The 25,259-nt window shown below is 44.7% G+C and overlaps 1 protein-coding gene across 2 annotated transcripts in view; it reads right to left on the reverse strand.

Annotated features, from left to right (window-relative positions):
- Positions 1-21,974, reverse strand: part of CIMAP2 (ciliary microtubule associated protein 2) — a 35,581-nt gene extending 13,607 nt beyond the window's left edge. The window contains exons 1-8 of one of the 2 annotated variants that reach the window (XM_082266629.1): positions 21,866-21,974; positions 16,442-16,529; positions 12,147-12,317; positions 11,942-12,064; positions 9,299-9,436; positions 9,086-9,229; positions 2,320-2,487; positions 184-312 (exon numbers count right to left, since the gene is read on the reverse strand). In XM_082266629.1, coding sequence (XP_082122755.1) covers positions 184-312; positions 2,320-2,487; positions 9,086-9,229; positions 9,299-9,436; positions 11,942-12,064; positions 12,147-12,317; positions 16,442-16,529; positions 21,866-21,915 — 1,011 coding nt within the window. In that variant the 5' untranslated portion in view covers positions 21,916-21,974. Of the gene's footprint in view, positions 1-183; positions 313-2,319; positions 2,488-9,085; positions 9,437-11,941; positions 12,065-12,146; positions 12,318-16,441; positions 16,530-21,865 lie in introns of both variants that reach the window. The other variant, XM_082266628.1, reaches the window with a different exon arrangement.
- Positions 21,975-25,259: the final 3,285 nt, after the last annotated feature.

Raw genomic sequence — 25,259 nt, forward strand, 5'->3', positions numbered from 1 at the left:
CAGAACTTTGCATTGGCTAAGGAGCTCGATCACGCTACTTCTGTCCAATCCACCATACAATTCCAGAAATAAAGTGCAAACATGGCTGTATATGTAAAACTTGAAATATTTTGATCTGACTAAGAGTAATAAAGCATGCAAATTACAAAAAGTTCAATAAAATATTATATATAATTTACTTACAGAACTTCCAAAAAGTAATCGGCATGATTTTTTTTCAAATCTTTTTGCAGAGGTCAGGAATGGGGCGGATGATTGTCTTACTGTTTTAAAGAGTGGTTTAGTTTCATACGATCCGGGCCCTGGAGAATCCTGGTGAAAAAAAACAAGACACTCAGCTATATACTGTAGACAAAAATCATGAAAACACATAATGCATCCATAGCAATGATTCCATATGTAAACTACATTTCCCATGATGCTCAACTACACCGCAGAGTGCATAAGCATCATGGGAAACCTAGTTCCAAAACATCTGGGGTGCCAACGTTCGCCATCACTGCAGTGGAACCCCTAATTTTCACGTCTCAAGGAACCCTTATTAAAAACAATTCATTGAGAGACAATGGGAAAATGGCCCTTACATTGAAGGTCAATAAAAACAATGCAACCTTAACCACTTGCCTACTGCCTAACGACTATTTACGTTGGCAGTCAGCCCCTCACAGGGAAAGTGACGTAGTACAACGTCGCTAGCCTGTGAGGCTTTAGGGAGCGAGCGCGCGCAGCTGGAGGCGTGCTCCCACTCCCGCTCGCTCCCGGACACCCCCGTGCGTGTGACTGGCGGACCCGATGTTCGCCGGTCACTCGCGATTGTCGGTTACACCGGGAGAAAGGCAGGCGGCTAATGTAAACAAAGCCGCCTGTCATTCTCCCCTGTGTAACAGCAGAGATCATATGGTCCTGCTATGTAGGACCGTAGATCTCTGCTGTTACATCACAAGCCACATCCAATCACAGTTAGAAACACGCCCCTAGGGACACACTTAACCCCTCCCTCTCCAATAAAGTTAACCCCTTCCCTGCCAGTGTCATTTTTACAGTAACAGAGCATATGTATAGCACTGATTACTGTAGTAATGTCACTGGTAACCCCAAAAGTGTCAAAAATGTCAGTCAAGGGTCTGATCTATCCGCCGCAATGTCGCAGTCCCGCAAAAAAAATCGCAGATCGCTGCCATTACTCGTTAAAAAAACCCAATAAAAATGACAAAAAACAAATTGGCCTAAAATGTTAAAACATTTTGATTTTTACATTTTTTTGGGGGAATTTCATATTAAAAAATGTGAAAAATATTGTTATTTTTGCAAAATTGTCGCTCTTTTTTTGTTTATAGCGCATGATCAAAAAATCGCACAGGTGATCAAATACCACCAAAAGAAAGCTCTGTTTGTGGGAAAAAAAGGACGTCAATTTCATTTGGGTACATCGTCGCACGACCGCACAACTGTCCGTTAAAGTCACGCAGTGCCGAATCGCAAAATAGGCCCTGGTCAGGAAGGGGGTAAAATCTTCCGGGGCTTAAGTGGTTAAGTGGTGGTGAGAATGCCAACATTACAGACAGCCCAAAAGATTATAGGTGTAATTCCGCTGGCTTTGCCAAGTAATGTTGGCCCAGGAACCCTTCAGGCACCAACAGATGGTAAGACAATCAACCACAGCTCAAGGAATTCCAAACAACCCTGGTTGAAAATGGCTGCTCTAGAGAGTGTAGTTTTAAAAAATCCCAGCAGTTTAGAAGTTTCTGAGATGCTGCAACCACCATGCACCAATCGCTACTCCAGGGGCATGCTTAAGTCACTTAGATCAGGCACTTTCCCTGTTCCAATGTCTGGTTAAACACAACAAGACCTCTTAACCATGTCTGCATCAGCGTTGCCAACCGTCAGTAAATTTATGAAAAGTTTGTAAAAATCAGTGATTTTTTTACAACTGTCTGTAAATATCAGGGGTTGAGAATTTGTCAAGCTGTGTTGACTTTTTAGGTGTAAACCAGGCTAATTACTTGTTATAGGTGTTGTCAGTGTTTCCATATTGTGTTTATACTGTTTAAATATTGGTTGTTTTAGTTTTTTATTAGGAGTTCTGTCATTTTTCAGGTTGTCAGTAAAAAAATGTGCTCCGTCAGTAAATTTTCTATGTTTTGTCAGGTTGGCAACACTGCTCTGCATGCTTTATGTACTGAGTAGTAGCCATGCAATGAATGTTTTAGCCATTAGCATCATCATGCAGGTGTATCTTCTATAGTGGTCACTGAGTGTATGTGCTGACCACCAACAAGAATGTTTCTAGTAACCTATACAATGCATGATACTTACAACTGGCCGAGGCCAGTGAGTCAGGGAGCTGCAGAATATTCTCTCAGTTGGGACTTTCGGATACTGAGTAACCTTCCCAAACTTTCCATGTTTCTTCTGATGCTCACCCTCGAATTCTTCAATAAATGATTTTACTTTATATTGTCCTGGTTCAGATGGAGTACGTTTCTGGAGATAAATCAAAGGATGCCTGAATATTGCTGAACATTAAACTATTGAAAAATTATAATTTTTTTATACTATGTAAGAAGATTTAAAAGTTAGTGCTGACAATACGTGGTGAAATTTCATCTACTTTCTTTTACCTTTCAGTCGAAAAAATGTCTAGAATAGATTATGTAATGCAACTTACCACCATGGCTATCAATACTGAGAAATGAATGAAGATGTTGGTTTCAGGTTGGCTTAAAGCATTTGGTTGTTTTTGGAAAAGCTACTTACATTTTTATTTAATTTTTTACTTTTATACAGGTGCTTATATAGCGCCCTCAGTTTACACAGCACTTACCATATACACGATATTGTCAAAAGTATTGAGACACCTGCCTTTAAACGCACATGAATTTTAATGACATTCCAGTCTTAGTCTGTAGGGTTCAAAAGTTAGTTGGCCCATCCTTTACAGCTATACCAGCTTTAACTCTTCTGGGAAGGCTGTCCACAAGGTTTAGGAGTGTGTCTATGGGAATTTTTGACCATTCTTCCAGAAGCGCATTTGTGAGGTCAGGCACTGATGTTGGACAAGAAGGCCTGGCTCTCAGTCTCCACTGTAATTTATCCAAAAGGTGTTAAGGTGCAGGCCAGTCAAGTTCCTCGACCCCAAACTCACTCATCCATGGGCCTTGCTTTGTGCACTGGTGCACAGTCATGTTGGAACAGGAAAGGAAAGGTCCATCCAGGGGCATACTGTTGGACAGGTTAATTTGGTTGGTAAGCAGACTGGTTGGTGAGTTGAGCTGGGAATTTTCTCTGGTTTTGTCTTTCATGCATTTGCCCTTCCATGTGCTCCTTGCTGTAAAGGCCAGTATATATTTTTTTAAGGATACATAAGGCTATAATAATAATTATTATTATTATATAGGATTTATATAGCGCCGACAGTTTACGCAGCGCTTTACAACTTGAGGGTAGACAGTACAAATACAATACACTTTAATACAGTAGGAATCAGAGGTCCCTGCTCGTTAGAGCTTACAATCTAAGAGGGAGGGTCAAGAGATACAAGAGGTAATAACTGTGGGGGATGGGCTGATGGAGAAAATAAAAGTACAGTTGTTAGGTGGATGCCAGATAGGTTTCTCTGAAGAGATGTGTTTTCAGGGATCGTCTGAAAGTAGACAAAGTAGGAGATAGTCGGACAGATGGGGGTAGAGCATTCCAGAGGATGGGAGAAGCTTGGGAGAAGTCCTGGAGGCGAGCATGGGAAGTGGTTACAAGGGAGCTAGAGAGCAGGAGGTCCTGGGAGGAACGAAGAGAACGAGTTGGTTGGTATTTTGAGACTAGATTAGTGATGTAGCTGGGCACCAAGTTATGGATGGCTTTGTAAGTTATGGTTAGTAACTTGAATTTAATTCGTTGGTTGAGTGGCAGCCAATGGAGGGATTGGCAAAGAGGGGTAGCAGACACAGAGCGGTTTGCAAGGTGGATGAGCCTGGCAGCAGCGTTCATGATGGACTGAAGGGGGGATAGTCTTTTTTAAGGTAAGCCAATGAGAAGGGAGTTGCAGTAATCGAGACGAGAGATGACCAGGGAGTGGATTAGAAGCTTTGTGGTATCATTGGTTAGGAAGATATGTATCTTGGAGATGTTGCAGGGGTTGAGGCAGCATGCTTTGGACAGTGACTGGATGTGTGGCCGAAAGGATAGTTCAGAGTCCAGGATTACACCTAGGACCTTGGCCTGGGTAGACGGGTTGATAGTTGTGCCGTTGAGGTTGACAGAAAAACCAGGGGAAGAGGGCCGTGGGGGAGGAAATATCATGAGCTCGGTTTTGGATAGGTTGAATTTGAGGAAGGGATGTGACATCCAGGCTGATATGTCTGTTAGTAAGCTGGTGATGCGTGAGGAGACTGATGGAGTGAGCTGAGGGGTGGAGAGATAGATTTGGGTGTCATCAGCATAGAGATGGTATTGAAAGCCATGGGAGGAAATCAGATGACCCAGAGAGGAGGTGTAGATTGAGAAAAGGAGTGGTCCAAGGACAGAACCTTGGAGGCCCCCCGACAGAGAAGGGAAGAGGAGAGGAGGTAGTAGAGCTGAAAGTAGCACTGAAGGTGCGTTGGGATAGGTAGGATGAGAACCAGTGAAGAGATCAGTCACAGAGGCCAAAGAAGTGGAGTTTTTTGAGGGTGAGGGGTGGTCGACTGTGTCAAAGGCAGCAGAGAGGTCCAGGAGGAGTAGTACAGAATAGCGTCCATTGGTGTTTGCTGTTAGAAGGTCTTTTGTGAGTTTAAGGAGAGCAGTTTCAGTGGAATGTTGAGGGCGAAATCTGGACTGAAGGGGATAAGAAGACTGTTCTTAGATGGTCGCTCAGTTGGTTGTAGACCAATCATTCAAGGAGTATGGAGGAGAAGGGGAGTAAGGAGATGGGGCGTAGATTGTGAAGGTTGGTTGATATTAGTTGATATACTGGTTTAATAAAAACAGCACCGGCCAAAAGTTTTGAGGATGACATAAATATAAATTTTCACAAAGTCTGCCGTTTTAGTGTTTTTAGGTCTTTTTGTCAGATGTTGCTATGGTATACTGAAGTATAATTACAAGCATTTTATAAGTGTCAAAGGCTTTTATTGACAATTACATTAGGTTTATGCAAAGAGTCAATATTTGCAATGTTGACCCTTCTTTTTCAAGACCTTTGCAATTCCCCAAGGCATGCTGTCAATCAACTTCTGGGCCACATCCTAACTGATGGCAGCCCATTCTTGCATAATCAATGCTTGGAGTTTGCCAGAATTTGTACGTTGACCACCAAGTTCTCAATGGGATTAAAAGAGATGTATGGGATTCTTTTTTTCCCCCATTCATACTTACCTAGGTGGATGCAGCATTGATCCGATGCTGCATCTCTCCCCCGGCCCCACAACACTGAGAACCGAGTGATCGAGCACCACCAATCACTCGGTTCAGACAGCTCCCCTGAGCAGAGAACTGCTGACTGTCAGTCAGCAGCTCTCTCTTCTGCCCCCTCCTTGCTCATCGGAGCGCTGAGCTGTGGAGGGGTGGGGAGCGGCCAGCTCAGGCTCTCAGCGGCTCGCTGACAGGTTGAGCGGGGTGTCAGTCCAGGCTCTTGGCAGATCCCGACTCCGTGGTCATGATGACGCAGTGCCTGGACCAACTTCTGTGATGTCAGCAGAGAGCGGGCTTCAGCACTTCTCCTGTGATTCATAGGAGATATATAGCCGACCGAACTTTGGCTGCACATCTCCTTTAAGGTCTGGGGAGTTTCCTGGCCATGGACCCAAAATGTTGATGTTTTGTTCCCCAAGCTACTTAGTTATCACTTTTGCCTTATGGCAAGGTGCTCCGTCATGCTGGAAAAGGGATTGTTCGCCACCAAACTGTTCTTGGATGGTTGGGGGAAGTTGCTCTCGGAGGATGTTTTTGAGGGATTCTTTATTCATGGCTGTGTTCTTAGGCAAAATTGTGAGTGAGCCCACTCCCTTGGCTGAGAACCAACCCCACACAACAATGGTCTCAGGATGCTTTACTGTTGGCATGACACAGGACTGATGACACGCTCACCTTTTCTTCTCCGGACAAGGATTTTTCCGGATGCTCCAAACAATCAGAAAGGGATTCGTCAGAGAAAATCCTTTACCCCAGTCCTCAGCAGTCCAATCCCTGTACCTTTTGCAGAATATCAGTCTGTCCCTGATGTTTTTCGTGGAGAGAAGTGGCTTCTTGCTGCCCTTCTTTACATCAGGCCAGCCTCCAAAATTCTTCACCTCACTATGCATGCAGACGCACTCACACCTGCCTTCTGCCATTCCTGAGCAAGCTCTGCACTGGTGGTGCCCCCCGCCCCGCAGCTGAATCAACCGCAGGAGACGGTCCTGGAGCTTGCTGGACTTTCTTGGGAGTCCTGTAGCCTTCTTCACATCAATTGAACCTCTCTCCTTGAAGTTCTTGATGATCCGATAAATGGTTGATTTAGGTTCAATCTTAGGAGCAGCAACATCCTTGCCTGTGAATTCCTTATTGTGCAAAGCAATGGTGACTCCACGTTTCCTTGCAGGTAACCATGGTTAACAGAGGAAGAACAATGATTTCAAGCACCACCCTCCTTTTAAAGCTTTCAGTCTGTTATTATAAAGCCCCATACACACTATAAGAAAATCGGGCGAACTATCGGCTGGTTTCCCTCGATGTTTCACAGCAAGTTGGAACTGAGGTTAAAAATAATGTACGAAACTTCTCGTATGACAAAGGCTTTTTATAGTTATTTGTTGTTTCTGATCATGCGCAGTCTTTCATATCTGATATTTCTTGTATGAAAATTGTACGAAAAGGGTACACATTAAATGAAAATCTTTTGTTCTGTTCCCGTACGAGAAACATTTTGGAGTTTGTCCCTTCGGAAATTTTCAGTTGAAAGGTGAGAATCGGTTATTGAAAGGTTATCAGAAAATCATACGATCGTTCCTCAGACAAAAATGTTTGCCCAATTTCTTATAGTGTGTACGGGTCATAACACAATCAGCATTACAGAGTGATTTCCAGCCTTGTCCCCATCAACAGTGACACCTGTGTTAATGAGAGAATCACTGACTTTATGCCAGCTGGTCCTTTTGTGGCAGAGCTGAAATGCAGTGGGAATGTTTTTTTGGGGGGATTTTAAGTTCATTTTCATGGCAAAGAGGGACTTCGCAATTACCGTATTTATCGGCGTATAACACGCACTTTTTCCTCCTAAAAATGGAGGAAAAAGTAACTGAGCGTGTTATACGCCGATATAAAAAAAAATGTCCAGAAAGCAGCGCCGAGAGGTAGAAGGGGGCGGGCGGCGCCGAGGAGAAGGAAGGACGAGCTGTCATCGGAAGTCCCGCCTCCTATGTCGACGTCAATCATAAGCGCCGGGACTTCCGATGAGAGCGCATCCATCCTTCTCCTCGGCGCCGCCCGTCCCCCTTCTACCTCTCGGCGCTGCTTTCTGGAGATTTTTAAAAGTGATGTGTATAGTGGCACTGGCGAGGCTGCAATTATGGGCGCTGGCGAGGCTGCAATTATGGGCACTGGTGCTGGCGAGGCTGCAATTATGGGCACTGGCGAAGGCTGCGTGTATGGGCACTGGCGCTGGCGAGGCTGCAATTATGGGCACTGGCGAAGGCTGCATGTATGGGCACTGGCACTGGCGAGGCTGCAATTATGGGCACTGGCGAGGCTGCAATTATGGGCACTGGCGAGGGCTGCATGTATGGGCACTGGCGCTGGCGAGGCTGCAATTATGGGGACTGGCGCTGGCGAGGCTGCAATTATGGGCATTGGTGCTGGCAAGGCTGCAATTATGGGCACTGGAGCTGGTGAGGCTGCATGTATGGGCACTGGCGAGGCTGCATGTATGGGCACTGGCGCTGGCGAGGCTGCATGTATGGGTACTGCACTGACGAGGCTGCATGTATGGGCACTGCACTGGCGAGGCTGCATTTAAGGACACTGCGCTGATGAGGCTGCATTTGTGGGCACTGGTAAGACTACATTAAAATTTTGAAAAAAATGTTCTGAGTTCAAAACTGTTTATTTTAAATTTCAGTTTTTTTCCTGAAACTTCTGCCCTAAAATTTAGGTGCGTGTTATACGCCGGCGCGTGTTATATGCCGATAAATACGGTAATTGCAATTCATCTGATCACTCTTCATAACATTCTGGAATATATGTAAAAACTGAGAAAGCAGACTTTGTGTAAACTAATATTTGTGTAATTTTCAAAAATTTGGCCATGGGTGTACTGCTTATTATTTGTATTATAAGCTTAAAACAGGTAAACATTTTTAAAACACATTTTTTTTCAAAATTAAAGCATTTTTTTGTAACTTATATTTTTTTACAGACCATATTGCAGTGTGACAGCTGCCGCCCTGTCAGTTTTAGCTGGCACTGTGTCTCTGTGTGAGGCCCAATGACAACTACACTCAGCAGTGGGTACATCATGTGATTCCCATGACTGGCTTGTTATAGTGAATGCCTGTTTGGAAACTCACTATTCTGGATTTTTTGTTGCGAATAGCAGGCTGTCAGTGACTATGAAGTCTTAGAGCTAGAAGAATGTACAGGTACATGCCCCTAGCTCTACAATGGATTGCAGATGAAGATTAAGGGTTGATTCACACTGCTGCTTTGCAGTTTGGTGGGTTATCTGTGGTCTTTTTTTAATTCCTGCATTTTTGGCGCATTCTTTGAAAGTGTACCAAAAGTAATGCATGCTGCATCTTTGGTCCACTTTTAGAAAATGCACCAAAAACATGGGACATAATAGAAAGTCTATAGGAAACCATGGATAACCAACATGAAAACCACAGGTACCGCAGAGCAGCAGTGTGAAAGAGCCCTAACAAATTTTTAGCCTGAGAACGTTAATCTGCAGTGTACCTGCAGCAAAATACAGAGGCTATTCTACAAATTTCTATATTTAATACAATAACATACATATGAAAGTTTAAAATGTAAAGGTCACATCAAAAAAACGAACAGTTAATAATCAAATATTAACTCAAAATATGTGCTCAATAAAAATACGCTATGCTTTCCCCTTAACATATTTACTTACAGAGGTAGCAAAGTATCCATACTGAATGGGCTGAGATCTCGATCCAGTAAACACGTCATAAGGACCTCGTTTCCCAACAGCATGTTGCACAACTTCATCAGTGGAATTTTTCAAGTTGTATGTCCCTGGTCCCAACCCGGAGCCCTGAATTGGGAGCAATACATTAGAAAACCAAGATTTATATGATCTCTCAGTCATGCAGTAATTGCTTACCTTGGTGACAGCTGGATTACATTTCCTGGCTTCACTATCCATAATGCCCTTGGAGGTGGCAGACTTAGTGGCCTTTTCTTCTATCAGTGAGTATGGGTTCCCTCCTTTGCCATAACTTCCAGGTCCAGGGAAACAATCCTACACAAAGAACAGCCACTTTATTTATGGGGAACAAAATACACAGAAAATAAACAGTAGTATCGGTCACAGAAAAAAAAAAGGGTACAAAAAATGAAAAGTACTTTTATTTTACGCATGCATGAATTTTCAGGGCTGTAGGTATATGTGACACGTCTACTTTAAGGCCTCATGCACACAGATTGTCTTGCAAACTCTCCTGGCAGCAGTGTTTTGACAGAAAAAAAGCCTGATGCTTGTAAAAGTGTCTACAGCTTTTATAAGCTTTTAGGTGCGTTTACAGGCATTAATTAATTTCAATGGTCAGAATAATCATTTATTTACTAAACCCACCTAGCATTAATGCGCGCTAAGTAGCGTCAAGCAGTTTTTCTGCCAAAACACTATCATGGCAACTGTCTTCTGGACCCACTGGCAGTGGACTTGACCTGATCACATCCTCTATTCACCCCTGTGGATTGGCGGGTATAAACGGACTTGTGTTTCATTTACACCTGCCTACCTCCAATCCAATTTAGTCCACTAAAAAAAAATGGAAGGGGATCCATCCCTCTCCATCTAGGTGGATCGGAGGCAGTCGGGTGTAAACGGACAGCGGAGTCCATTTACACCCGACTGCCCACAGAACAGAGCAGGCTCGGTCTGTGTCCGCTCTGCAAAAACTGAGTGGACAGGGACCTTTCATCTGCCCACTCTGCTCTTATCAGTAGGGGATCTTTGGATAGATCCACTGCTGATCCAATCAGGGTCTGCCCCATCAGAAAAGGACCTAAATCTGCAGCTTTATTAAATGAACCTGTGTCCCCCACACCTAAACCAAATACAACAGAAAAAAAATGTAGCGCTATCAAGAAAATAAAAAATGTGAAATTATTATTTATAAAAAAAGAAATGTTGAGGTTTTTAAAGGTTAAAAATAAATATATATTAAATAGTGACCAGTAGTGGTGACATCCTCTTCATAAGGGTGTTCTATTCTGTGTTGTGTATTATGTTACCAAAAAAACAACATATGATCATAAACAACCAATATAAAAGTAAGGACCCTTTCACATGATCGGACCGATCAGGTCCACCTGTCCTTTTTTCAGCCAGACCCGATAGGGCCACCCATTGACCTCTATGGGGAGGCGGATGTCAGCGGCCATGTGCTTGCTGTCACCCGCCTGGCATCTAAACAGACAAGATCCGCTGAAAACAGACAGATGGCGAATTAGTTCGGCATCCGTTCAGCGAGTCGGATCGGATGGGATAGTATGAAAATGAACAGGCTGTCCATTTGCATCCAATCTCCCCATAGAGCAGAGTGGGACACTCACAAGTCAGTTTCTGCATAGTGAGCAGAGACGGACCTGTCATCCACCTGCTCAGCAGGGATCAACAGAGCGATCCCCCCTATGCAAGCGGGGTCCCTCAAAACAGATCCGCCGCATGTGAAAGGGGCCTACTAGGGGTAATAAAGCAGTGATGGTGTTATCCCCTTATATACACTACACAACATACTTTATATATGTCAAAAAACTGTTATAAATCAACACTCTAAACATGAACTTCAATGTGCATATCCTCAATATTTCTCTTGCTTCTTCCATACATATATACTGTATATAGCAGTCCAATAAAGTGCAATCCTCCTTTATATTGGGCCGACAAATCTTAAATGATTATATGTGGAAAACACCGGCTGACTCCTCCACCAGTAATCCTAGCAGCTCAACTCCATTCACAGACCTGTGTAGTAATAGGTCAAAAGCGTATTTGCCCTTTAGGTTGGGACCAAATACTCCTGATCCTTCCCTCCAACCTGTTATGGTCGTTTATAGGTGCTGCCCATGCCCATCCCGAGTCCGTGATACCCTCCTTCTCTCTTTACAAACCAGTGAGTTTATTGGACAAAAAAAAAAAACAAACAGATGATGAACATCGGTTACAGGAATGAACACAGAAAATCAACAAGTGTCAACTAGGACCATGCATAGAAATACAATCAAAACAATGCGCGTCATTAGGGCATAACATTTCGCATTACGAGCACATAACATACAAAGGAGGAACATCCACCTGCGGGGATCACAACTATTAACAGGGGGTGTCTCAGCTCCCAGTATCCCCTCCTTCTCTCTTGATCTTTCCTCTCTCTCCTTTCTTGCTTTCCCATCTCTTCTTTTTTTGTTTCTCATTCTTCTTTTCTCTTACTAGATGATACTTGTCATTGGGGGTGTCACCCCTTAAAGGACTGCCTAGGCAATGATAGAGATGTTTGCTTTGACTATCCTACTGACCCTTCTTAGTTTTGGTTATAACTCTGCTGAATAACATTATACATTGCCTATTTGTACTTGTTCCTATGTATGACTGTTTAGCTCCGCCCCTGCGTGGGCAAACCGCTAACTTGTAATGTTTACTCTGAAAATTCAATATATATATATATATATATATATATAGATATACGAAAACAGAAACTTTATTAACATCACTAATACCTTACTTATTGAAGTACCCCACCTTGATATTCTCTTTAAAGCGGACTTCTCTAGTGCTGCACGCTCCTCGCACACTGGATGGCTTCTCTTCCATTACATCAGTAAATGACTTGATGTTGTAGCGGCCAGGACCCATGTTCTGCTTCTAATAGGAGAAAGCACACATACTATTTACAAGTCCTGCTGATATTAGGGGATACAAGGGTAATCGTCAGTCGTCATCTCACCAGCAAGTGGTTCCTCTCCCATGTCTCCCTGTAGAGAAAATGTGGCATCTCAGTCAGCTTTTCTGTCTCCACTGCTCTTTTCCATCCAGGAGCTGACGCTTTTCTCTCCAGGACAGAGGCACTAAAATCTCCCGGAGCAGGGTCATAGGTCCCGGGTCCCAGTCTTCTTCCCTGGATTAGGACCACAATCAATTCCAATGAAGGTCATACCAATTCATATTTCTAAACCTGGTCTAGATGTCTGCATCATGGTAGGTGGGCTTGTGCCATAAAGTGCACATACAGTAAGAGCAGCATATTTGCACACTATGTCATACTAACTGTATGTGTGCAACCCCCCACCCCCAGCAATGTGTCTTACGTGATTTCCCTGCTCACTCAATTACTCAGTCATTTTCAGAGTTGAGCGTCGCGTCTTTAGTCAACTTGATTTGACTCCCCCCCCCCCCCCCCCCGGGAGGATATCCACTCAAATGCATGCAGCACCTAAGACATGCTGAGAGTGTACAGTAAGTTATGCATAAGCGGTCCAGCGCACATTTACAAGCACATTGCTGGCGGGCAGAATAAAAGCTTTCATTGCAGAAGAGGCACACGGAGTCTTCTCTGCAATAAAAGCCTACCTTCCAGCCTTTATTTCTGCCTTTAGAAACAGCCTTTAGCTCTGCCTTAAAGGCCCACTATATATCTTCATTCATATTCTCTCTACATGCAGACCAAGCTGTCCAGCAAAAGTATAGGTTACAGGGGCTGGGTCAACGTATATAACATTAACTGGGTAGCTTACAATGGTCATCCTCTATAAATTTAAACCTTTTTTTCCAGCATTGAGAGACTAGGAGCCTATTATTCCTGTTGTTCATCCTTTCCAAATTTCTGATTGGGAGAGCTAATTGTATACAAGCCAGCAGGTGGATGAAATCTGCCTTTTAGTGACACCCAGCCACAGGTTTTCATTATGCACCAATATGACTTTCTAGACACTGGCATCCTAACAACCAATGATGTTATCATTTAATAAGGAGGTTGTCTGTTGCCTCTACAGAATCCTTGTTTGACTCTCCTCTGTTCCTCTCCCTCAGCACTCGGGTGACATTTGCTGACTGATGGAGAGAAATTGAGGGAGAAGAGAAACGTTGGCATACTAGTCAGTACCAGTGTGCAAAAGTGTATTTGCTTTGGAGAGAATAAATTACCTCTATCGTTGGGGGTGTCCTACGTGTGGATGTTACTGCATTGTGTAAAACTATTAGAATAGTTTTTTATATTTTAAAATTGGGGTGCCTCAAGACTTTCCAAAATTGGCGTGCCTTGAGATTGTCTGTAATTTTAAAGGGTGCCTTGACTGAAAAAAAGGTTGAAAAACACTGCTCTATACTGTATAAAATCCAGTAATACCCTGCCTCACCCTGCTCTGCACATGCTCAGTTGCTCTCCATTTTTAGGCATTGCCAAGATTGTAGAGGCCGATCTGCTGACAACCTTAAAAAAAATCAAACCTTTACAGCCAAAGAAGCTGCTTATGTTTGAGCTGCAACTGCCATAGTGCTGCACTTGTGATCAGTTAGGACACCAGTCATTTAACCGCTTGCCGACCAGTCGCGTTGACTGTACTGCGGCAAAGTTACATAGTTACATAGTTACATAGTAGGTGAGGTTGAATAAAGACAATAGTCCATCCAGTTCAACCTGTGTAGGTGTGTGTGGCCGTAATCATCTCACCTACCCCTGAATTTTCTGATCCTTGAGATGCACGTCCAATAGTCTTTAGAAAGCCACCATACTACCTGCAGAAACCACCTCTTGTGGTAGAGAATTCCACAATCTTGTAGCCCTAACAGTAAAGAACCCCCCACGTTGCCTGAGGTTAAAACGCTTCTCCTCTAATCGCATTGTATGCCCCCGAGTCCTCATGCAATCCCTTCGACTAAACAGCTTTTTTTCTAAGCTGAGATCCCCATTGAGATATTTAAAAATTGCTATCATGTCCCCCCCTCAGGCGTCTCTTCTCCAGGGAGAATAAATCAAGCGATTGCAGACGCTCCTCATAATCAAGGTCCTCCAATCCCCTAATTAGTTTAGTTGCCCTTCTCTGGACTTTGAAAGTGGCTCGTTCCCATCCAGTGACGTAGACCTACGACGCTGGACTCCTCCCCTTGTGGGCGGCGCGCGCGCTCTGCCGGAGGCTCGCTCCCGCTTTATTCAGTTACAGCGGGAGTCGGGCCAGGGGAGGTGATCACCGCCGCTCTTCCCCGATCGTCGGGGAATCGAGTGTGGAGATCCGCCCGCTTGTGTAAACACAAACGGGCGGATCTCCTAAGTGACAGACAGGGTCAGATTGCAGGGTTCAGCATAGCTGAACCTGCGATCTGTGTCTGTGTCACTCAGTCACCTCCCCCCACACACGTCAGTAAGCACCAGGCATACATTAACCCCTTGATCACCAATAAAAATTAACCCCTTCCCTGCCAGTGTCATTTTTACAGTAACAGTGCATATGTATAGCACTGATTACTGTAGTAATGTCACTGGTACCCCCAAAAGTGTCAAAAATGTCAGTCAAGGGTCCGATCTGTCCGCCGCAATGTCGCAGTCCCGCAAAAAAAATCGCAGATCGCCGCCATTACTCGTTAAAAAAAAAAACACCAAAAATGACATAAATCTTTCCCTTAGTTAGTAAACGCGATAACTTTTGCGCAAACCAATCAAAATACGCTTATTGCGATTTTTTTTTACCAAAAATATGTAGCAGAAAACAAATTGGCCTAAAATGATAAAACATTTTGATTTTTACATTTTTTTTTGGGGGGGGGGGGGAATTTCATATAAAAAATGTGCAAAATATTGTTATTTTTTCAAAATCGTCGCTCTTTTTTTGTTTATAGCGCAAAAAGTGAAAATTGCACAGGTGATCAAATACCACCAAAAGAAAGCTCTGTTTGTGGGAAAAAAAGTACGTAAATTTCGTTTTGGTACGGCGTTGCATGACCGCGCAATTGTCAGTTAAAGTCGCACAGTGCCGAATCGCAAAAAGTGGCCTGGACGTAAGACAGCAAAATCCTCCGGTGGTAAAGTGGTTAATGGTTTGCCAGTTTGTAGGACACAAGCAAATGTGACGGTTAGCAATATTGGCATTCCAGGAATGTAACTGTTTTTGAAACTGTTAAATCGATAGGTTTAGTTTTACTGCTGCTAGGGGCTCTGGGCTTCAGCAATATGGCCGCCTTCAGTAAAAATTAAACAGGAACAATGCTGGAGGCAATTTACAGCACAAACTAATTTTGGTAGCATAATTAATACTGTGGAATGTACGTTCCTTGCTCCCCCGCTCGTTAGCTGGGGAGCCAGTGCGTGTGACCGGCGGCTCCGATGGCTACCGACCACTCGCGATCTCCCGCAGCAGAGAGAGAAAGACAGACGGCTGATGTAAACACAGCCATCTGTCATTCTCCCTGAAGTAATGACAGAGGCTATGCGATCCTGCTATATAGGATCGCATGTCTCTGTAATTACTTCACAAGTTATGCCCCCTGACAGTTAGAATCATGCCCCTAGGGACACATTTAACCCCTTGATCACCAGTACAGTTAACCTCTTCCCTGTCAGTGTCATTATTACAGTAACAGTGCATATTTTTAGCACTGATTACTGTAGGAATGTCACTGGTACCCCCAAAAGTGTCAAAAAAATCAGTCAGGGGTCCGATCTGTCTGCCGTAATGTCGCAGTCCCGCAAAAAAAAAAATCACAGATCGCCGCCATTACTAGTAAAAAAAAAAAAATGACATAATCATCATTTCGAATCATTTCAAATTTTTCCCGTAGTTAGTAAACGCAATAACTTTTGCGCAAACCAATCAAAATACGCTTATTGTAATTTTTTTTTACCGAAAATATGTAGCAGAAAACAAATTGGCCTAAAATGTTAAAACATTTAGATTTTTACATTTTTTTTTGAGAATTTCATATAAAAAAATGTGAAAAATATTATTTTTTTTAAAAATTGTCGCTCTTTTTTTGTTTTGTAGCGCAAAAAATAAAAATCGCACAGGTGATCAAATACCACTAAAATAAAGCTCTGTTTGTGGGGAAAAAAAGACGTCAATTTCGTTAGGGTACAGCGTCGCACGACCGCGCAATTGTCCGTTAAAGTCACGCAGTGCCGAATCGCAAAATAGGGCCTGGTCATTGAGCAGTCAAATCCTCCGGGGCTAAAGTAGTTAAAAGCCCTTAAGGATTAACGGGAAATAATCACGTTAGGTTTATGCAGGAATGAGAATCTTTATTGTTACTCACTTGCTCGGATGTCGCTCTCTTGCAGTATGATACCTGGGTGTAGGTGCCAGGCTTCCTATATATTGGGTGAACTGCTGACACATCAAACCTGGGGAGTAAATCATCTAAAATAAACATCATTTGTGTAGGACGCTTAGGTAAATCTAGGCTAAGCCTAACCCAAGAAAACAGACGAAGAAGAAGAAGAAAGTAAAAAAACAAAAAACAAAGTTTTAAAGAGTTAGGGCTCTTTCACACGGAGCGGACCGCATTGCGATCCGCTCCGGCACTTTTTTTTTTTTTTTCACGGAGCGGATGACACTTGTGTCATCCAGTCCGTATGTCCGCATATCATCCCATCCGTTTGCGGATGATATATACGAACATAATGTATGTCTATGGGGACTGCGGATGTCAGTGGATGACACCGCTGACATCCGATTTTGCATCCTTTCCGTTTTTTCAACGGAACAAAAATAGGGTTCTGTTCCGTTCCAAAAAACGGAACAGAACTGAAAGGACGCAAATCGGATGTCAGCGGATGGTCAACCGCTGACATCTGCAATCCCATTGACATGCATTATGTCCGTAAATCATCCGCAAAAAAATGGGATGATTTACGGACATGCGGAACGCCCGTGTGAAAGAGCCCTTATGGTAAAGCAGTTTACATTTTATCAAATTAAATTTTTGGGGTCACCATTTAGGCTGACCATACATTATACAATTTTCTTCTTTAATTTCCTTTTGATTTACCAGGAATCAGGTATGCTTTGGGCAGGCTTCACTCCATGCACAAATGGCCTACAGGTATGGGAAATACATATATGCATATTTTAAAACTGGAATTAGTTTAAAATTATGGAATGGTGTCTATGGACTGCATAGAGTATTGATCATAAAGGTGAACTAACCCTTTTAAGTGGAACTTATTCCTCCTCCCCATTACAGCCAAGGAAAAGCTGCCTGAGTTATCCTTATGGGAATCTGTCAAAGTGGACAGACAATCATAAGTGGCAGAGGCATTTCCCACTGCGCAGGCATGTGAATGCATAGGACTTTAATACATGCAGGGGGGAAGAATGCCCCAACTGCCTATGATTGGCTGTCCGCTTTGACAGATTTCCAGCAGGATAGCTCAGGCAGGTTGGCACTCGTGTCTGAACACGCCTGAGCTAATCCCTACAGATGAGAGCTAACACAAGCCCATTAGTAACTGAAACAGTTATCAGTCACAGCATGCCTTCAATGTAACTGATTTGGGGGACATTTAAACCAATGGGTTTAGTTACACTTTAAGCAATTACAATGACAGTTCGTTTTGTTTCTGCAGGCCCCTTTCACACTATCCGTCCGTTGGACGGAGTCCGTTTTTCTCAGCGCGGGATCGAGCCGCCGATCCCCCACTGAGCAGGAGGATGACAGCTGTGTCTCCGCGCTCTTTGCGGAGACACAGCTGTCAGTTCCCCATACATCTCTATGGGGGAATCGAATGGGAAGGGACCGTCGGTCCGTTCTCATCCGATCCGATCCGATCCGCTGGACGGATGGAAAATAGGGTTTCCATCCGTCCAGATTTGACGGATCGGATTGGATGTCAGCGGACATGTCTCCGCTGACATCCGATCCCCCATAGAGATGCATGGGGGGACCGTTCAGATCCGCCAAAAAAACGGACAGGCGGATCTGAACGGTCCGCCTGTGTGAAAGGGACCTTAGGGATAAAAGTTTTACATAAATTAGTTTGATCTGGAAAAGGAAGTTGATAAAAACAAACTGACCGCCTGGGTCACCAGGTGCTAAAAAAGGAAAAAAGTCTAAAAGTAGAAAACTCATGCAGTCATGATATCTAAAAATTGGTAAATTGGAACATACATTTATCCCAAAAGGTAAAAAAAAAAAAACGGTTGCTGTAACTGCATTTTTGGCCTAGATTCTTCCAGGTGGTGCTGTTCTTCCATCTTGATTGGCCGCCATGGGGTGACATAATTTCTGCGTATGTATGGGAGTCATTCATTCCAGCACACATTCTGCAGAAGACTTCACTCTGGCAGTTAGATTTATTTTATTGCAGAAGAGACATTTCATGTCTTTTCTGCCATAAAGAGCCTGCCTGGTCATATTTTTTCCCACTTTACCTCCCCTTTACAGGAGAAGTACAGCCAAAGCTCGTTTGGCTGTACTTCTCCTGTGGATCACAGGAGTGAAGTTCGTTCTGCACTCCTGTGACCTGTTTTCAGCAGACAGTGGGCTGAATCCTGCTGTCGGCTGACGTCACAGAGCCGGTTCAGCCTCGGAAAAGATCGCCCCATATGGTCGGGATCCACCCAGGAGCCTGGACTGCCACCCGGCTCAGCCTCTCAGCAAGCCACTAAGAGTCTGAGCCGGCCGCTCCAGCCTCTCCCACAGCCCAGAGCTCTAGTGAGCTTGGTAGGGCAGAGCAGATCAGACAACTGTGAGAACTGAGCGATCAGCAGTGTTTGATCGCTTGGTTCTTAGTGTTAGAGCATCCGTAAGTACCTAGGTAAGTATTATTCCAAAATAAAAATGATTCCCATACTTCTCTTCTAAAATATGTTAGCTGAAGTTCATAATTCATTTGTTAGTCAAGTCTATCCAAAGCATCATGAACAGCTGTCAAATGCCTGTTTTACAGGCATTTTACTTTTTTTTCTGCCCCTAAACGCACCTCTATGTTAGCCTATGGGTCCATGCACACATAGGCTTTCTGTAAAGTTTAGAGGCAAGGGTGTTTAGAGGCAGAAATCTCGTTCAAGAGAGGAACTTTTCAGCAGAAAAGATGCCTGACTTGTCTAAACGCATATGTAGCACTGCCCCCTTGAGGACTGCTGGATAATACACTCTCGGGTCCCCCTGGGTTACCACTAGAAACAATGGCATCCACAAATTAACATTTTACTTCTTTGGCACACAATGGATGAGGACTCCTATCTGGAGATGCAGCCAGGCTGCAGATTCACCTTGCCACTAGATGAATTTAGGTTAAGTCTCTGTTCAGACGACTTAGTTAGGTAGATTATCTTCGGGATACCTGCCTAGTATCCCCTTTCAATCCACAGACTGACACCCGTCCTCTGACTATCCTACACCGGGTGGCCCCCCTCAGGTCAGGCCCCTAAACACGATCCCCTGTACTCACCATACTGTTTTTCTAAGGTCTCCAGTGTCTCAACCCCTCCAGTCAGTTCTCCTGGACCTCTGGGTTCAGTTCCTTTCCTCTGGTCCCTCGACCGACTGCCTGTGACCACGTGCCACTGCTACAGAGGAGGAGGCAGCTGCCACCCTCCCTCCAGGACTCTGCTCCCCAGCCAAAGATACTGCAGCACATGTGCTCCTGGCTTTTATACAGTATCCCATAATGCACAGAGATAGCCAGTCTCCACCAATCACTGGGACTGTATAAAAGCCTATGTACTCATTGGTCAGGTTTCCTCCCACTGTCCAACATGCCCCCCCCCCCCTATTGGACCAGTGTGGAAACACTATCTAGACTCAATGAATCACACACTGAGCAGATCTAACTCACAGATCCTGCTCTCTGGTAGGCAGAAAGCAATATAGATTTCCCTGCTGCTCCTCTGATAGGAAGACAGAGCCAATAACTATACTCTCTCACTAGCATCTACCTAGGAGGGTGCTACAAATGTGTAGCACCTTCCTAGGTAGGCGCTAGTCAGAGAGTATAGTTTTAGGCTCTTTCTGCCAATCAGAGGAGCAGCAGGCAAATCTATATTGTTTTCTGTCTAGCAGAGAGCAGGATCTGTGAGTTAGGTCTGCTCATTGCGCTCAGTATGTGATTCATTGAGTCTAGAAGAGTGTTTTACACTGGTCCAAAAGGGAGGCATGTTGGACAGTGGCACGTGGCATCAGGAGGTCGTCCTGAGGGCCAGAGGAACTGAGCTGAACCCAGAGGTCCAGGAGAGCTGACTGAGGGGGAGACACTGGAAACCCTAGAAACACAGTATCGTGAGTACAGGGGATCGTGTCAAGGGGCCTGACCTAAGTGGGGCCACCCTGGAGTATGATAGTCAGAGGACGGGTGTCAGTGGTCAAGAAAGAGGATACTAGGAGAGTGTCCTGAAGAGAATTTAGTTCATCAAGTCATCTGGATAGAGACTTAACTCTAAATCTACCTAAGTAAGTGGCAAGGTGGATCAACAGCCTGGCTGCATCATCAGATAAATGTCCTCCCAGCTTTTTGCATAATTAATTTGGAAGTATCCCACTCTTCCCTTCTCCCACCTCTATTTAAAATAAAACACCAAAAACAACTACAAACCCCTGGACTGATCACTGACTGTTGCTAACGGCTGTTGCTAACGGTAACCCAGGGGTACCCGAAAGTGTAATATCCAGCAGTCCTCAAGGGGGCAGTGCTACACATATATACACAAGACTGCATTAAGGTAAAAAACGGAAGCCTTTACAACCACTTTCATGTCCCTTCTGCTTTAAAGTTTCTGACCTTCCTGTCCGCACTGAACACTAAACCGTGCGTACTGTACATAGCTCAGTGTACAATTTTGCCATCTGCTGAGATGAAGGAATCCCTGAGCATGCTGTAGAACAAAATACATATCAATGTTCTTAAAAAAAATGCATGTTAACGCATATCAACTTGAGTCTTATTTGTTTTCTTATTTCTTCTAAATTCAGGGGGGAATTGCAAAAAAAAAAGAAACTACCAGTGTAAATTACACAGAAAACCACTCTTCCAAGCTGGTAATTTGTAATGCACCAGAATGAGGGTAATCGCACACGGTATGGATGTATAAACATCAGATATTCCTGGCAGAGAATGGGTTGTACAGTGCTTGCACCTATATTTGGGTATTTGTGTACACATGTACATGGGCATAAAAGTTATTTTAGCTTTTTTTTTTAATACAGGGAAGGAGGCATATGTGCGTATATGTGTGCGTACACGCATAAAAATACTGACCGGTAAAACAGAATTTTGTAAATTTATTTTACTGATCTATACGCAGTGCAAGTTTACATCCCTGTGTGCACAGGTCCATTACTAACAATGGGTTGCATTTAGGTCAGTACAGAAAAATGCCTAAATACCTAAAAAGTTGGTGCTTTTAGGTCTCCTGTGTGCAAGTAGCCTACAAAGTATTTATGGGTTTGCTATGGTGATGGTGTGATGTGTATGTCATTTCAGATGTTCTCAGAGCTCCCTCCTGTACAGCATGAATGTGATCCGCACACACAGGTATAGCAGGCAGGAAAACACAGGCATGCTGTGCCTGTCTGGCCATGGGGAGACAGGAGGGGAGGGTCACACAGTGCCAGGCACAGAGAGCCCAGCCTGATCTCCGGGGTCACCGATCCGAACATGATCAGTGTGTTCTGCATGGTAATGGCAATGACGAGCGTCCATGTGCTGATCTGTATGCCCCGTATCCCGGTACATTTTACCTGGCACTCTGACAGCCGAAGGGCGCCCCAGTGAATTTCTTTTCCGCCATGCCGAGTCTCGTCTCTATGGTAACGAGACGCCTGTCAACATCTCCAGGTTAGCGGTCACATGACTGCAGGTAGCGGCCAAACTGGGCGGAGCGATGTGACGTCAAGTGTCACTCCTGTGTATGAATGGGGCAAGCTTTCTCCATGTGCAGCTCACAGGCCTGGACTGAGGGGGTTATAGAGGCTGCCATTACTGGAAATAGCCATTACCTGACTGTCATGGTAATTAAATGGCTTCTATAGTCTATAGGTTCCGTCGAGTATGCAGAGGTCTGATTGTATAAACTGCATGTTTGTTCCTCTAGCCAAAGGTGTGCACAGCCTGTTGTATTAGGGTGTGCACCTAACAACTTAAATATACATGTACATACACACACTAAATAATTGTTTATAATGTTGTAGGGCAGAGTTGGTGTCAGTAGGGCAGTGGATGGGGGCAGAGATGTATAGTAACAAAGTAGAACTACTTAAGTACTGTACTTAAGTACCGAAATGCGGTATCTGTACTTTCCTAGAGTAGAATTTTTTTCTCCTACTTCTACTTTTACTTCACTACATTTTTTCGATGATTTCGATACTTCTACTCAAGTATTTTTTTTTTGTGCTGCATAGTTACTCATTACTTTTAAAAAAATTACCACTGCCAGAACAGTAGATGGCAGGTTGCATAAAGCTCAAAAAAATGTGTATAATGTCATGTGTAAATCAGCGCATACGAAAATAAAGGCTGTGTATAATAAAAGCTGCTATACCAAATCTTTCCAATAAAAAGAAAATATGAAACAAACAAATAAATGGTGCTACAGCGCTTAAAGTGCATCAAGAAACTACTAACAAACACAGGTTAATCATTTGAATAAATCATTTGAAATAATAAAAAACAATATGATGTTCAAACTTTTGACTTCTTTCTTTAATAACTACATAACACAGTACTTGTACTTCTACTTTCAGTACTTGAGTAGAAATTTTTTTTCAAAACTACTGGTACTTTTTACTTTTAGTACTTAAGTAGCAAATTTTTTGAAAAAACTACTTGCAATACTTAAGTAAAAAAAATGTTGAATACTTTAGTACTTCTACTTAAGTAACTTTTTCTGCGAGCACTTCCACTTCTACTCAAGTCACTTTTTGATCGAGCACTTGTACTTTTACTCAAGTAGAACATTCGAGTACTTTATACAAGTCTGGATGGGGGTCAGTAGGGCAGTGTCAGTAGAGCAGTGCAGGGTGTCAGTAGAGCAGTGGAGGGTGTCAGTAGAGCAGTGGACGGTGTCAGTAGAGCAGTGCAGGGTGTCAGTAGGGCAGTGGGCGGTGTCAGTAGGGCAGTGTCAGTAGAGCAGTGGACAGTGTCAGTAGAGCAGTGGACAGTGTCAGTAGAGCAGTGGACAGTGTCAGTAGGGCAGTGGACGGTGTCAGTAGAGCAGTGAGCTGTGTCAGTAGAGCAGTGGACAGTGTCAGTAGGGCAGTGGACGGTGTCAGTAGAGCAGTGTCAGTAGAGCAGTGGACAGTGTCAGTAGAGCAGTGGACAGTGTCAGTAGGGCAGTGGACGGTGTCAGTAGAGCAGTGGACGGTGTCAGTAGAGCAGTGGGCGGTGTCAGTAGAGCAGTGGACAGTGTCAGTAGGGCAGTGGGCAGTGTCAGTAGAGCAGTGGACGGTGTCAGTAGAGCAGTGGGCTGTGTCAGTAGAGCAGTGGACAGTGTCAGTAGGGCAGTGGGTGGTGTCAGTAGAGCAGTGGACGGTGTCAGTAGGGCAGTGGACGGTGTCAGTAGAGCAGTGGGCGGTGTCAGTAGAGCAGTGGACAGTGTCAGTAGGGCAGTGGGCAGTGGGCAGTGTCAGTAGAGCAGTGGACGTTGTCAGTAGAGCAGTGGGCTGTGTCAGTAGAGCAGTGGACAGTGTCAGTAGGGCAGTGGGCGGTGTCAGTAGGGCAGTGGACGGTGTCAGTAGAGCAGTGGGCGGTGTCAGTAGAGCAGTGGACAGTGTCAGTAGGGCAGTGGACAGTGTCAGTAGGGCAGTGGACGGTGTCAGTAGAGCAGTGGGCGGTGTCAGTAGAGCAGTGGACAGTGTCAGTAGGGCAGTGGGCAGTGTCAGTAGAGCAGTGGACAGTGTCAGTAGGGCAGTGGGCGGTGTCAGTAGAGCAGTGGACGGTGTCAGTAGGGCGTGGGCGGTGTCAGTAGGGCAGTGGGTGGTGTCAGTAGAGCAGTAGATGGTGTCAGTAGAGCAGTGGATGGTGTCAGTAGAGCAGTAGACGGTGTCATTTGAGGAGTGGACGATGTCAGTAGAGCAGTGGACGATGCCAGTAGAGCAGTGGACGGTGTCAGTAGAGCAGTAGCCGGTGTCAGTAGAGGAGTGGATGTTGTCAGTAGGACAGTGGACAGTGTCAGTAGAGCAGTGGACAGTGTCAGTAGAACAAAGGATGGTGTCAGTAGGGCAGTGGGCAGTGTCAGTAGAGCAGTAGACAGTGTCAGTAGAGCAGTGGATGTTGTCAGTAGGACAGTGGACGGTGTCAGTAGAGCAGTGGACGGTGTCAGTAGAGCAGTAGACGGTGTCAGTAGGGCAGTGGACGGTGTCAGTAGGGCAGTGGATGGTGTCAGTAGGGCAGTGGACGGTGTCAGTAGAGCAGTAGATGGTGTCAGTAGGGCAGAGGTTGGTGTCAGTAGAACAGTGGATGGTGTCAGTAGAGCAGTGGAGGGTGTCAGTAGGGCAGTGGGCGGTGTCAGTAGAGCAGAGGACGGTGTCAGTAGGAGATAGGTTGGTGTCAGTAGGGCAGTGGAGGGTGTCAGTAGAGCAGTAGACGGTGTCAGTAGGGAAGTGGGCGGTGTCAGTAGGGCAGTGGACGGTGTCAGTAGAGCAGTAGACGGTGTCAGTACGACAGTGGACAATGTCAGTAGAGCAGTAGACGGTGTCAGTAGAGCAGTAGATGGTGTCAGTAGGGCAGTGGACGGTGTCAGTAGGACAGTGGACGGTGTCAGTAGAGCAGTAGACGGTGTCAATAAGGGCCGTGGACGATGTCAGTATGGCCAGGGATGTACCATGGGGTTGGCGAGAACGGCGCCCGCCAGGGGCGCAGGCCGAGGGGCGCAAAAAATCAATGTGTTAACAATTGGCAGTGTTAGTTTTTGCTCCCGTGCATTGAAAGGGGGCACGCTGGTCATTGTATATTGAATGGGGGCACGCTAGTCATTGTGCATTGAAAGGAGGCACGCTGGTCATTGTGCATTGAAAGGGGGCACGCTGGTCATTGTGCATTGAATGGGGGCACACTGATCTCTCTGCATTGAATGGGGGCACACTGTTCTCTCTGCATTGAATGGGGGCACACTGATCTCTCTGCATTGAATGGGGG

This window comes from Pelophylax lessonae (assembly GCF_965119305.1).
Source record: "Pelophylax lessonae genome assembly, chromosome: 8".
Classification (NCBI taxonomy): Eukaryota; Metazoa; Chordata; class Amphibia; order Anura; family Ranidae; genus Pelophylax; species Pelophylax lessonae.